Source organism: Geotrypetes seraphini, chromosome 1 (assembly GCF_902459505.1).
Source record: "Geotrypetes seraphini chromosome 1, aGeoSer1.1, whole genome shotgun sequence".
Taxonomy (NCBI): Eukaryota; Metazoa; Chordata; class Amphibia; order Gymnophiona; family Dermophiidae; genus Geotrypetes; species Geotrypetes seraphini.
In genome coordinates, this window is record NC_047084.1 from 30,487,667 (window position 1) to 30,502,428 (window position 14,762).

Genomic DNA, 14,762 nt, shown 5'->3' on the forward strand with positions numbered 1-14,762 from the left:
AGATGGACTGAGTGCCTCAAAACAAGATTATTCAACTAATTTGCTGTTTCAGCAATCAATTTGAAAAGCCTGATAGAAGATTAAATATTTATAAATATTATAATATATAAATATATAAATATATTTATAAATATTAAATAAAGAGATTAAATATTTGGAATCTAAATTAGTTGATAAATGGCAACAAGATACCTTACAAACTCTTTTAAAGGCAAAGGGTAAATATAATGAGATTTCTTCAAGATTGGCAAGGAAAGATTTGTTTTCTCAGCAAACCTTGTATTATGGAAGTTCAAATAAGGCGGGAAGAGTACTTGCAAATTATCTTAAAGCAAAAAAAAAGAAGAGTAAAAATAATAGCAATAAAAGATGAAAAAGGAAATACTCATACTCAGATTAGTAATATTTTAAGTCAATTTCTTAATTTTTATAAAGATTTTTATTCTTCCGAGTCTTATGCTGATAAAGTTCAAAATGGTTTGGAATTTTAAAATTTAATTGAGGGTCCAAAACTTCCTGATCACATAAAAAAAAGTTTAGAAGAGCCTATATCATTAAGGGAATTAGAAACAGCGTTGAAGTCTCTTAGAGCTGGATCCGCTCCAGGTGGGGATAGTTTTACAGTGGAATTTTATAAAGCATTCCAAAATTTGTTATTACCCCATTTATTATATTTATATTAATTTCAACTAAATAAGGGTTGTATTACATTACATTACATTAGGGATTTCTATTCCGCCTGTGCCTTGCGGTTCTAGGCGGATTACAATATAGAAATATCTGGGATATTCCAGTAGAGTTACATTTCAGGATAAGAGTAAGTTACAGGAACAGTAATGAGATATGATACTACAATTTCACAGAAGATAATTCTTGTTACAGAAGATAATACATATAACGGAAGATAATGCATTTAACAGAGGTAATACATGTTAACTCGATCGGTTGAATCGGGTGTAGTGTAGCAGAATTACAGTAATGTAATGTAATGTAATTTATTTCTTATATACCGCTACATCACAGTACATTCTAGATCGCAGATAAAAAGATAATATAGATGGGTATTTCCGAAGTCGTTGATTGGGAGGTCATTACAGGTACTATGGCAGAATCTTTGACTATTGTTTTGCCAAAGCCAAATAAAGATCCTACTTTGGTTTCAAATTATCTTTAATAAATCTGGATGGAAAATTATTAGCCAAAACATTGGCCTTGAGGTTGGCTAAGGCTCTCCCTTTCATAATTGATGTACACCAAACTGGATTCATTGCGAACAGACATTCTTCTAGTAATACTAGATTGGCTTTTCACACATTAAATTTAACAAAAAACATGAATGAACCCAGCTTTTGCTATATCTTTAGATGCGGAAAAAGCATTTGATAGAGTGGAATGGACATTTAATCCGCCTAGAACCGCAAGGCACAGGCGGAATAGAAATCACTAATGTAATGTAATGTAATATCAGGCATTGGAATGGTTTGGTATAGGTTCGGGATTTGTTCAAATGATTCAAACTTTGTATAGCTCCCCTAGGGCAAGATTATATATTAATAATAATTTATCAGATCGTTTTCATTTGCATAGGGGAGTTAGACAGGGTTATCCACTTTCTCCTTTGCTTTTTGATATTGTTTTGGAACCCTTGTTGTTAGCTATTCAACAGGCAAAGGGGATACAGGGTATTCATTGTAAGAAATGGGAATATAAGTTATCTGCTTATGCCGATGATATTTTACTTTATTTGAGTAATCCAAGTTCCTCCATTCCTTGCCTGTTAGAGTTGATTGAAATGTTTGGAAAATTCTCAGGATACAAAATAAATTGGAATAAATCTTAAATTCTTCCACTCAATGTACATTGTATAAAAAGTATGTTTGATTCATTTTCTTTTGTTTGGAAGGAAGATGGATTAAATTATTTAGGAATATGGATTAAAAATACAGTGGATGATATGGTAAAAGAGAATGAAAAACTTTTATTAAAAAAGGTTGCAGAATTATGTGAACATTGGAATCCATTACATTTATCTTGGTGGGGGAGAGTTCAAACTGTTAAAATGATGATATTGCCTGTGGTTTGCTATCAAATGGGTATGATAACTGTGTTTTTTCAGGGGTCTTTCTATAAAAAATTGAATTCGATTATTATCAAATTTATTTGGCGTGGTAAAACTCCCAGAATTGCTTTAGTATCTTTACAAAAGCCAATTAAGGAGGGTGGGGTAAATTTTCCAAACTTTTATAGGTACCATCAGGCCTATATTTTATGTCAAGGTATGTATTGGGTCCTCCCGGAGCTCATTGAGTACACTCCTGATTTGTTATATTTAGAATGGCGACTCATGTTTCCTTTACAACTTTGTCATGTGCTCAGTATCAAGATGCCCAGATTATATAAAGAAAATAGAATTTTAATGGATACTTGGAAAACCTTACGATTTGTCAGTAACTTAACAGCTATTCCTATTAACAAATCAAACCATATGGCTAAACTCCAAGATTCAAATTGGCGGATTCAAGATCGTCTGGAAGCATTGGATAATTGCAGGAATACGAATTTTGAATGATGTTATTTCTAATGGTAAACTGCTTGATTTTACACGATTGCAACATAAATTTGGGCTTAATAAATCACAGTGTTTTCGTTGGTTGCAATTGAAGCAGGCCATTCAGGCAGGGTTCCCTGAATGGAAAAATCTTAATACCCATTACAGTCTGGAATTTTTATGTTTTCAGGCGGACTTTCTGGGTCACCAGGCCGCGCAGTGGTATAAAACTATTAGTGATCTGGTTAAAAAAAAAACTAAAAATGCTCTTAGGGATATTTGGAGCATTGAGATTAAACATCAGATTTCAGCATCTCAATGGCCACAAATTTGATCTTGGAGAATAAGATGTATAATGTCGGCATCTATGAGGCAAACTTGTTTTTTTCTGTTACATAGAGCTTTTTGGATCCCAGTTAGATTACAAAAATTAAATAGTTCCTTGTCTAATAGATGTTGGCATTGTAATCTTGATGTAGGGACTTTGGATCATCTTTTGTTTTACTGTCCCTATATCTTAGCCTTTTGGAATTCAATCTGGGATCAAATAAATTGTTTATTGGAAAATTATGTAGCATTATCTTATGATACTGTGATTTTTGGAATGTCTATGAGAAAAAAGAGTCAGATATCATCGTGTAACAATAAACTTTTATTGATCATGACAGGAGTAGCCATCCAACATATTACTAATAACTGGAAAGACCATAGTAAACTTAATTTTAATTTCTGGTGGAATTTGTTATGTCGCCTTTATAGAATGGAAAGATCACTGGCGATACAAAATGGAAATTATAAGAATTTTATAAAAATATGGGAGCCATTAACATCTTTTTGTCATGAGTAATGCCATTTTCAATCAAATATATACATCACTTAGTGTTGGGAGGGGGGTGGGTTATATAAGAGGGGTTATGTGCCATAATTAATAATGGGGTTGGAGGGAGGGTGGGGTGAGGGATTCTTCTATGTTTCTAAGTATAATAATACGATTTTCAAGTGATTTATTAAATGTTGTTATTAAGATATTTATACACTTGATGAAAGGCTAAAAATGAATAAAGAATTAAAAAAAAAAAAAAAAGTTATCCTGTAGTACTAAACTAATACCGTATATACTCAACTGTAAACCAAGATTTTGGGCCAAAAGAATGGCTTAAAATGGGGGTCTCAGTTTTATATTTGAGTCCACCAAATGCTCAATGCTTTTGTCCTCCCTTTCCAGTGATCAGCACTGCTCTCCTCCACTATACCTCCCCCCCCAATCACCGACGCTGCTGTTTTGCACTCCTGTCATGCCCTCAAAAACTGTTGCTGCCCTCCTGCACACCACTCAACCCCTCCCATGACTGTCACTACCCCACCCCACCCTCTGATGACCGACGCTACTATTCTTTATTCTCAGCATATATCCTTATCATTCTGGCAATCAATGAAACTGACACTGATATTCTGTTCTAGACCGGTAAGGGGCCTTGAGCATCTGTGTATGCTCAAGACCTGACTGCTCCTGCCCTCTCAGAATCCTGGTGAGTGAGTTTGGGAGCTGGCATGCCTTCAGCATTTGCAGATGCTCAAGGCCTCACACCGGCCTGGAACAGAGTATCAGTGTCAGCTTCTTTGAGTGCTAGAATGGTAAGAATCAATGCCAGGGTGTGGAGGATAGTAGCGACAGACATCGTGGGGTGGGTTAAGGTGGGGGAGTCTGCAGTGGCTCACATAAAAGAATAACTCACAGGCCTACAGCCTAGAGAGTTGCGCGGGGACAGAAATCCCACTCATCCCTACCAGTATCCCACCTGTCCCCGCCAGAATCAATTCCCTCCCCGCCTGTCTCTGCCAAGAATCTCCTCTGTCCCCACCCGACCCCACAAGGAATCCCCTCCGTTCCCGCGAGGAATATCCTCTCTCCCCCCATAAAAGTTACCTGTCCCCATAGAAAGCAATTACTTCTGACAGTTTTGATTTTTTAAAAAGTCTTAGTTTATTTAAACCAACAATAAAATACAATATTAACAAATAACAGTGAACAGAAATAAGAGATGCATACATCACCGGAAAGAATTAGAATAGACATTAGGTCATATGACTGTAGGGTCGACCATTTCTTGTTAAAAGAAATGAGTTGGATTTTTTGGCAATATAAATCTCATATCTGTAGATCAAAAAAATCTGGTTCCACCATCTGGCATAGGTAACTTGAGAGGTGCTTCCAAGATCCACAAATGGTTTTTAATGCATCAATGAGTAAAGAATCAAACAATACAGCATCAATATCATTTAAAGCAGAATTGAGAGAGACACTTTTCAGGACAATGGTTACATAATAAAAATGTGCCAAATCTGAACTGGAAACCCCAAAACAAATTCAGCAAGTACTTCATTTTATACTAAACACAATTGGTGGCATAACAATGAGAGGGGGCTGGGCTTCCCACTTTGAGCTTAGTCTCCCTCAAAATGAACATCTCCCTTGCTGTAGCTGGTGGTACATTTTGTTTTTCCATCATCTTGGTCCCAATTTCTACTTTTGTCTATCTCCTGCTAATTATTTTTCCAGGCCTCGGGAACCCCTGTTCCATCCCCGTGGAGTCCCGTGAGTCGGGGGTGAGGGGGGAATCCCTCTGGCAGTCCTGTAGACCTGGAGGGAATCCCTGTGGGAGTTCCGTAGACCTGGGGGGGATCCCTGCTGGAGTCCCACAATCCCCATTCCCATGAAGATCTCTACTACAGACCCAGGGAAGCAGCGGTCCAGAGGAAGAGCCAGGGTTGAGTGAATGCAATAGCAGAAGAGGAAAGGAAGAGATATATTGTGACCATCCAGGTGTTATCCCCGCCAAGGTCCCAGTTAGAACTCAGGGCCAGGCCAAAAGAAAATCAGGAAAGGATTTGGCAAGTTGCATTCCATTTCTAATTCTGATCATTTTCCTGTTGACCACCAGAGGGAGCTTGAGCTTTCTGATAGTGAGGTGGGTGAGCTGTATCCAAGTCACCACCAGGGGAGCCCAAGAGCCTCATTGAACTCTGCTGACTCAGCCAGGGTAGGGCGTATCCCTAGAGTATTTAAGCCAGTAGTGGAGAACAGACAAGCAGGCCGGCTAGGGAGAAGGTTTAGGCTTGTCTCCCTGAGGAACTCCCTGGATCAAGCAGGTGCACTAAGCCTACACCGATGGAAGTGGAGGAGTCTGGACAAGCTGAGGAGCTATCTTTGTTGGATGCTGAACTGCCCATGTAATGCCAAGAGAGTTTTCCTGAGTGTGATACCAACTTTCCCAAGGCCATGCAGGTGGACCTGATTTCCAGCTGCAAACAGTGAGTTTTGGTTTGCAAGTGACTGTTTGCCTGTTTTGGACTATTTTGTTTTTCAGTAAAGCTAGGAGTGTCATTTTGGGGAGAGGTTTTGTTGTCACCCTGGGTGGGAGTTTTTGAAAGCCATTCCTGAGGCTTTAATTTGCAAAACCTAAGACACTTTCCTTTCCTGGCAGTGAACTAAATCTAGAAACAAGCTAACATACCACTGTAACCAAAAAGTGCATCACGCTTTTTTACCACGGCCTCAGAACTGGAGCCTAATACTTTTATCACAAACTCGGGTGATCAGCGTAGCAACTTAGCTCCCTGCTCCAATCATTGACCGCTTAGACCTAAAACGTGTATACTTTAATAACTTAATCCTTAAATATTTCTTGTAGAAAATTTTTTTTTTATAATATATAATTTTAACTCTTTTTTTGTAAAAAACGCCTGAATATCAGTGCAATTTTGTCCACATTATATAAATATGCATATATGCACTACTCAAGGATTTGAAAAACATGACAAGCTACTTATCTTAAACAGCGCTTGTCTCTGGATACATTTTTCAAGCAGTGCTCAAGTATTGCACAAGCCGACGCGGCCAGCATTTCGCGGACTCACTGCTTGTCCGCTGCTTCAGGGCCAGCACTGCGGCATTCAGTTCTGCCCTTCTGGAGTATAAGGCTCTGGTGCACTTCTGTTTCCTGGCAGAGAAGGTCTGGAAGAGGCTTTATTTAGATTTAAGCACTGTGAATTGCTGTAACCAGTGCACTGAACTGTATTTTGGTAGATTGCACACCTGCTTGGGAGTAGGCTTGTGCTGGCTCTGAGGAGAGCTGAATCCTTAGCTGCCATTGTGACTTTATTTTTGTACTGCTTTATTTTTCCTGCCTTTTGTATTTTGCTTTGCTGGTGTTTTGCCTACTAACATTTGATGAACCGCTTACCTTTATGTTTGGAGCAGTAAAGCTGAACTATGTTTCCATACACCTTGTTTGTGTGACTTTGATTTTTGAATTCCTGATTGAGTCCAGTCCAGTCCTGCAGGGTGACTCCATCCCAGGTCACACGCTAGTGTAATTCATCTAAGTAACCTGTTGGAGCGCTGTGGTGTCCCTCTCGGACCACAGTGGGGTTACAATATATGGACAATGCTTGTTTGTGGTGGAAGTAGGGGTATAAACTGGCAATGCTTGGTGATGGAAGCAGTTGGAAAATGGTAATCTTATTGGTGGTGGAGGCAGGGGGGGGAGAGATGGACAGTGCTTGTTAGGGTGGAGAGGAGAGAGAGATAAAGGGAGAGATGCTGCATGATGTAGAGGAGAAGAGAGAGAGAGAGAGATACTGCATGACACAGGAAGAGGAGAGTGAGACAGGGAGACATGCTATGGAGCATGTAAGTTCCTAGTTAGAATGTCTTCTCAGTACAATGCTTCGAGACCATTTGGAACATTATGAGAGGAACTTTTAGGCTGTGTGCATTTTGCCTAATAATAACTAATAATAATTTGATTCTCAATTTCAATATCTAGGTTCCTTTTCATTTTTACTTTTACTGTTTAATTCCTGTGGCCTAATTTTATTAATTAATTAAAGAGGTTCAACGATTGCAATAGGGGTTATTGATAACTATTATAATCACATAAAGAGAATATTAATTATATCTATTAATTTTATATGTCAAATATATATGAGTATAATATATTATAATATATAATACAAAATAGTATAATATAGTATAGTATTGTAATAAATAATATTTAGGGAATGCAGTTAAGAAGAATAACCTTATAATTGATTTATATATAAGTTGAAATTAATTATATATAGGGTCATGAAATATTTATGATGATTACAAAAATTTGATACAATTGATATAATAAAAGAAATTAGTGGGATATTCAATTTTTGAATGTTTTGTTATGCCAATCTATGTTTACTTTTTTATTATTCACTAATGTATAATTAGTCAAGACAATATCAATTAAGAAGTAGATATTAGGACAAAATTAATATAGGGTTAGATGATTTAATATAAAAATGGTTGTATAATTGTAGTCTGTTGGGGTTTTTTTTATACCTGTTTTAATATGTGTGTTTGCAAGTTCTCACTATTAATAATCATAGGGGGGATGGGAGGGAGGGGGAAGTATAGAAAGAATGGGATAGAGAGAGTTGTTTTTTTATGTTCAGAGGGTTAATTTTTGGAAAATGGTATGTATTCATAAATATCTAATTAATTTTACATATTTTTATTGGCTTAGATATTTTGAAGATAATATATATATATATATATATTATGGAAATTAAAATCTTTTCCTTAAATGTTAATGGCCTCAACCATCAAGTAAAAAGGAAAAAAATGCTTACTTTTTTGAAAAAAACAAAATGCTGACATATATTTTATACAGGAGACATATGTATCAGCTGTAGAATCAAAGAAATTGGAAGAGGATTGGGTGAAACAATGTTTTTTTGCCCCTGCAGTTAAAAAAAAGCGGGGGTTGCCATCCTAATAAGTAAAATAATGCACCTCTAATTTTCAAATGATTAATTTTGATCCTTTGGGTAGGTGGTTACATGTAGAAATGAGCATGGGAAATAATCACCTGACATTGTTTAATGTGTATGGCCCTAATTCGAACCAAAATGAATTTTTCAAAATGTTACAACAATTGATACTCCCACTAGCTGCTTCTAATCTAGTAGTGGCTGGAGACTTTAATGCTGTTATGGATCCCTGGATGGATAAAAAAACCTAGTAAATGTATGAAATCATTAGAACTTCATAAACTATTTCAAAATACCCTTTTACCTCATTTATTAAATTTATATCAGACTCAACTAACTAAGGGTTGCATCGCAGGTAATATGGCAGAATCTTTAACGATACTTTTGCCAAAGCCAAATAAAGATTCTACTTTGGTTTCAAATTATAGGTCTATCTCGCTAATCAATTAGATGGAAAACTTAAAGCTAAAACATTAGCTTTGCGTTTAGCAAAGGCTTTCCCTTTTATTATTGATATGCACCAAACTGGATTCGTTGCTAAGAGACATTCATCTAATAACACCAGATTGGCTTTTCACATGTTAAACTTAACAAAAGCCATGAAAGATCCGTTTTTTTCTGTGTCTTTAGACGCAGAGAAAGCCTGTGATCGGGTGGAATGGACCTTCATGTATCAAGCTATGGAATGGTTTGGTATAGGTTTAGGATTTATACAAATGATTCAAACATTGTATAGCTCCCCTGCTGCTAGACTGTATATAAATAATAATTTCTCAGAACGTTTTAATCTACAGAGGGGGTTTAGACAAGGCTGTCCCCATCTCCTCTGCTTTTTGATATTGTATTAGAACCCTTGTTATTAGCTATTCAGCAAGCGAAGGAGATACAGGGTATTCCTTATTCAGATCGAGAATACAAGGTCTCTGCAAATGCAGATGATATACTGCTTCGTTTGAGAAATCCAAAAACAACTATTCCATGCTTACTTGAGTTGATAGAGAAATTCAGAAAATTTTCAGGTTATAAGATAAATTGGAGCAAATCAGAAGTTCTTCCACTTAATGTGCACTGTACAAAGGGATTGTTTGATTCATTTTCTTTTGTATGGAAGGAAGATGGACTAATATATTTAGGAATTTGGAGAAAAAATACACTGGAAGACACAATGAAAGAAAATGAAAATTTTTTATTAAAGAAGGTAACAGAAATGTGCGGGCAATGGAATCCTTTACATCTTTCTTGATGAGGGAGTTCAGACTATTAAAATGATGATATTGCCTGTGGTTTGCTATCAAATGGGTATGATATCAGTTTTCTTTAAGGGGTCCTTTTATAAAAAGTTAAACAGTATTCTTACAAAATTTGTTTGGCTAGGTAAAACTTCTAGAATCGCTTTAGTATCTTTACAAAAAACAATTACAGAGGGTGGTGCAAATTTTCCCAATTTTTATAGGTGTCATAAAGCCTATATTTTGCACCACGGTATGTATTGGGTCCTCCCAGAGGTCATTGATAATACCCCAGATTGGTTGTGGTTGGAATAATAATAACTTTATTTTTCTATACCGCCACAATCTTGCAACTTCTAGGCGGTTCACAAAGAAGAAGAGCTGTACAATCAGCGAATTACAGTAGATGAATACAAGGTGGTTGAAAGGAAAATTATACATAGATTGAATTATAAGAAATTAACTATTTTACATCTTACAATTGAAAATAGTCGGACACCAGCGAATATCAGGATACAATTATGAAGAGGGAATTTTAGCAGACAGGGAATGTGGATACCTAGTGTGAGGAAGAAATTCAGGATAAGGTGTGGAAGTTATGTTCGCGGGAGAGTGTCTGGCTAGGACAAGAATTTCTTAAACAAAGTGGTCTTTAGTTCTTTCCAGAAGATGCTGTAGGTCAACCTAGCGGTATCGATGAGATAGCCTAGCCATGATTGCTGTCTACCAGCTTGAAACTTGAAAGTTCTGTCCAGGAAGGTTTAATATCTGCAGCCAGCGATTTTCGGATATGCAAACAGGTTGTGGTTTCTGGTAGATCTAATGGGGGAATAGAATTCGAAGTGAGGTAGAAGGTGATTGGGGGCCATTCCCCATATTAATTTATAGCAAAAGCAGGAGAACTTGAATAGAATTCTTTCTTCGATTGGTAATCAGTGCAGCCGTTTGTAGAAGGGACTAACATGATCACTTTTCTTTAGTCCGAATATTAAGCAGACGGCCGTGTTTTGAACTATTCGCAGTTTTCTTAAGTTTTTTTTATGGCGACTCATGTTTCCTTTGCGTTTATAATAATAATAATAATAACTTTATTCTTTTATACCACCACAATCTTGCGACTTCTAGGCGGTTTACAATCAAGATAGCTGGACATTCAGCGAGTTACAGGTAGTCAGAGGAAAATACAGAGTGCAGAAACTTTAAGAATGCAAAAATATGGATATACAGTCTGCTGAGCGAGAATATAAGATATACAGTTTGCTAAGAAATTTCCGAGAGGACCTGTTAGGAAAAGGTCAGGCATTTAAAAAAAATACAGCGAAAATTACAATATGATAATAGTAACAGTTTATATATATCGCAGACTTAAGAGGGGAGAGAGGGAATGGGTAAGAGGTCAGGAGGACCTTTATTGAGGAGAGAGAGAAGAGCGGGTCAGTTGTCTAGGTATTTCAGGAACAGGTATGTTTTTAGGCGCTTCCTAAATTCCTCATAAGTAGTGGGTGAAAGCAATTGATCTAGGTCTTTACCCCATAGGGCTGCTTATGTCATGTTCTCAGTACCAAAATGCCTAGACTGTATAAAGAAAATAGAATATTTATGGATACATGGAAAACCTTACGATATGTCGGTAATTTAACACCTGTTCCAATATATAAATCAACAAATCAGACTTGGTTGAATGCCAAGATTCAAATTGGCGGATTTAAGGTCATCTGGAAGCATTGGATGATTGCAGGGATACGTATTTTGGACGATGTTATTTCTAATGGTAAACTGCTTGATTTTTCAAAGTTGCAACATAAATATGGTCTTAATAAATCACAAAGCTTCAGATGGTTGCAACTGAAGCAGGCAATTCAGGCGGGGTTCCCTGAATGGAAAAATCTTCACAATCAATATAGTTTGGAATTCTTATGCTTTCAGGTAGACTTTCTGGGACACCAGGCCGCACAGTGGTATAAACTGATAACCAGATTAGTAAAAAAGAAGCCTAAAACTGGATTTAGGGATATTTGGAGCATTGAGATTAAGCATCAAATTTCTGCGTCTCAATGGCCACGAATTTGGTCTTGGAGGATGAGATCTACAGTATCCGCATCTTTGAGACAAACTTGGTTTTTTCTCCTACATAGAGTTTTTGGACCCCAGTTAGATTACAAAAGTTGAATAACTCTACGTCTAATTGATGCTGGCATTGTAATCTTGAACCAGGGACTCTAGATCACTTATTATTCTATTGTCCATTTATCTTGGCCTTTTGGAAATCAATTTGGGGCCAAATAAATTGTTTATTGGAAAATCCTGATACAGTTTTATTTGGTATGTCAATGAGATCAAAAAGTCAAATTTCATCTAAAAATAACAGGCTTCTTATTGATTATGACTGGGGTCGCCATACAACATATCACAAGTACAGTAGTACCTTGGATTACGAGCATAATCCGTTCCAGGAGCATGCTTGTAATCCAAAATGCTCGTTTATCAAAGCGAGTTTCCCCATAGGAAATAATGGAAACTCGCTTTGATACGTTCCCACTCACCCACTCTGAGGCCAGCAGCGCTGCTCCCTCCATCCCATTCTAGTTAGCTTGGAGGTCACCCACATGTAGAGAATATGCTAATATGCTGCCTGCTTGTCCTGGGATAAAGCACAGTTACTTAACGTAACAGGTGTTATCCAGGGACAGCAGGCAGATATTCTCGCAACCCACCCACCTCCCCATGGTAGGCTTCTTTGCTTGCTATCTGAACTGAGAACATGCTGAGGAGACACATGCCCTAGGCAGGGTGGAAGGGGCACGCGCGCATGCACAGGCCAATCGCAAGCCTGAAGGTCTTCGAGCAAGTCTGCTTGCGAAAACGTCCGCTAGGGGGCTCTGTCGGTGACGTCACCCACATGTAGAGAATATCTTTCTGCTGTCCCTGGATAACACCTGTTACGGTAAGTAATGTGCTATATTACAGGTTAGATTAATAAAAAAGAAAATTTGATATTAAATGATTAGCTTAATAGGACATTATATATTATATGATATATGTACTACATATGAATTAGTAGGGTTGGGAGGGAGGGTTTAAATATTATGATTTAAGTTAAATTGATAGAGAATCAAGTGATATTGTATAAGTTTAAATGTTATTTTATGATACACTTGTATGCTCTTTTGGGAGGACGGGCTAAAAAATCGAATAATAAATAAATAAATAAAATGAATACAGAATTTTTTTAAAAAAAGAAAGAAAATTTATATGATATATGTGAATGCATAGGATATGAGAGGGATGGGAGGGAGGGGTTAAATTTTATGATTTAAGGTTCCTTATAATAGAAACTCAAGTGATATATTTAGTTTCAAATGTCATTTATTGATACACTTGTTGTAAGATGTAAAAATGAATAAAGATTTAAAAAAAGAATTCCAGAGATTCTTAACGGCAATTGAGAAAATAGATATTCTAGATTTTACATAGTGAATCCCATTTTCTTTTAAACTAATGAGCAACATCACTCCCTCAGATCTCAAAACATCTTGCAGGTTGATAAATTTTGCATTGGTTTTGCACTAACAAAATTTCTAATCTCAGTTTATCAACCTTTTTTCCTCCTTTTTGGTGTTGAAAAGATCATCTCGGTTTTATTCAGATCGGTTTATGTTCAAGTATATATTGATATCAGCACAAAAAAGTGTAACCCTGCAGACATTGCAGTTGCCAATAAGCCCAGTATATAATATAATCTATGATTGGCTAACTGTTTTAATCCTCGGGGAGAGTGTTAGGCCTTGCGGTAATAAAAACCCATTCTAAATACTATGAATAAACGGACATCAGTATGAGCTCTGGGAATGTAAAAGTGGGATTTGTGAGCTCAGGTAGCAACTCATAGGTGACCAGCACCAGACATAAGTCTAAATAAGCGCTACCTCATACATCATTTAGTCCTGAATGTGCAAACCGTGCAAATCAAATGCTAATAAGGTCAATGTCAAACAATCGCTCCGGGGAAAAAAAGTAAATTACATCCTATAGACTCCCTAGAATCTACCCTATCTATTCTTCATAACAATTCCAATCTAAAGTGCAAGTGCTGTAAATATAAACTAGTACAATGATATAAAAAGACCCCTCAAAGTGCCCTGAAAGTTATATAATGTCACATAAAATAACTATAAAGTGCCTAAAAAAAGATTGCAAAAAGTTCATAAAGATATTCAAAAAACACACATTACATCGGGCTAAAAATATTCTAGGGAAAATATAAATAAAGAAAAAGTAAGGATCCTATAAAAAGTTAACATTTCTTCTTAACAAATTCATGTAGCTTCCTATCAATTTATGTGATACTCAAAGCAATTCATCATAGTTCATCTTTCTGCAAACATTTCATAATGCCACTTCATTCATGAAACATTTATGTTAAGATTGTACTGCACAGAGGAGTACTTCGCTCAATATTATATAAAAAAAAAGTACTACCACTCAAATCTATGCTGCACTGAGGAGTACTTAGCTCGGTATTATTTGAAAAAAGTACTGCCACTCGACAGAGCTCCGTTTCGTCATCTTCGTCAGGAACGGGAAATACTTGGATTCAATTGACTAGGCATTTTACAAATCTTATTCCATTTTTGTAAATAAAAAGTTCAGTATTTAGAAAAATATCCTGTTAAGTCTGCTTGTGTGAAAATACTAAAAGTTAACAGGTAACATGCATTTTCTTTTTTTCTTTTTTAATGTTACAGACACTGAAAGGATTTGGCCTCCTTGTATTCGAGTAATTGTGATTAGATCACCAGTACTCCAGACTGGATCTTTGTATATCATCACTGCAGCAAAGCATGCTACAATTGGAAGGTAAGCATAAACATTTGAGAAAATATTCATGAAGGGTTATGCAAGTAAAGTACAGAGATATGCACTCGCATGCATTTTATAAATATGTATAAATAAGAATTCTACCCAAACTCCTCCCTAAACGTATGTACATGCGGGTCATATAAAAGTATATGCGTTATCACCATGCTTAGTTTTATGTACATAATCCCTAGGATAATCTTATAAAAATCCTTTTATGATTAAAAAAAATCCTGTATAAAATTGTTACCCCCTCATAAAATGCTGCTAAGTAAATAAATCTATGGCTATGTACTTGATATATATCTATTTCAAGTCCC

The 14,762-nt window shown here is 36.4% G+C and overlaps 1 protein-coding gene across 1 annotated transcript in view; it reads left to right on the top strand.

Moving 5' to 3' along the window:
- The window catches only part of AGGF1 (angiogenic factor with G-patch and FHA domains 1), a 153,447-nt gene that overhangs the window by 72,171 nt on the left and 66,514 nt on the right, over window positions 1-14,762 (top strand). Inside the window, exon 11 of the mRNA XM_033929321.1 lies at window positions 14,331-14,442. Within this exon, the coding sequence (XP_033785212.1) occupies window positions 14,331-14,442 (112 nt within the window). The remainder of the gene's footprint in view (window positions 1-14,330; window positions 14,443-14,762) is intronic.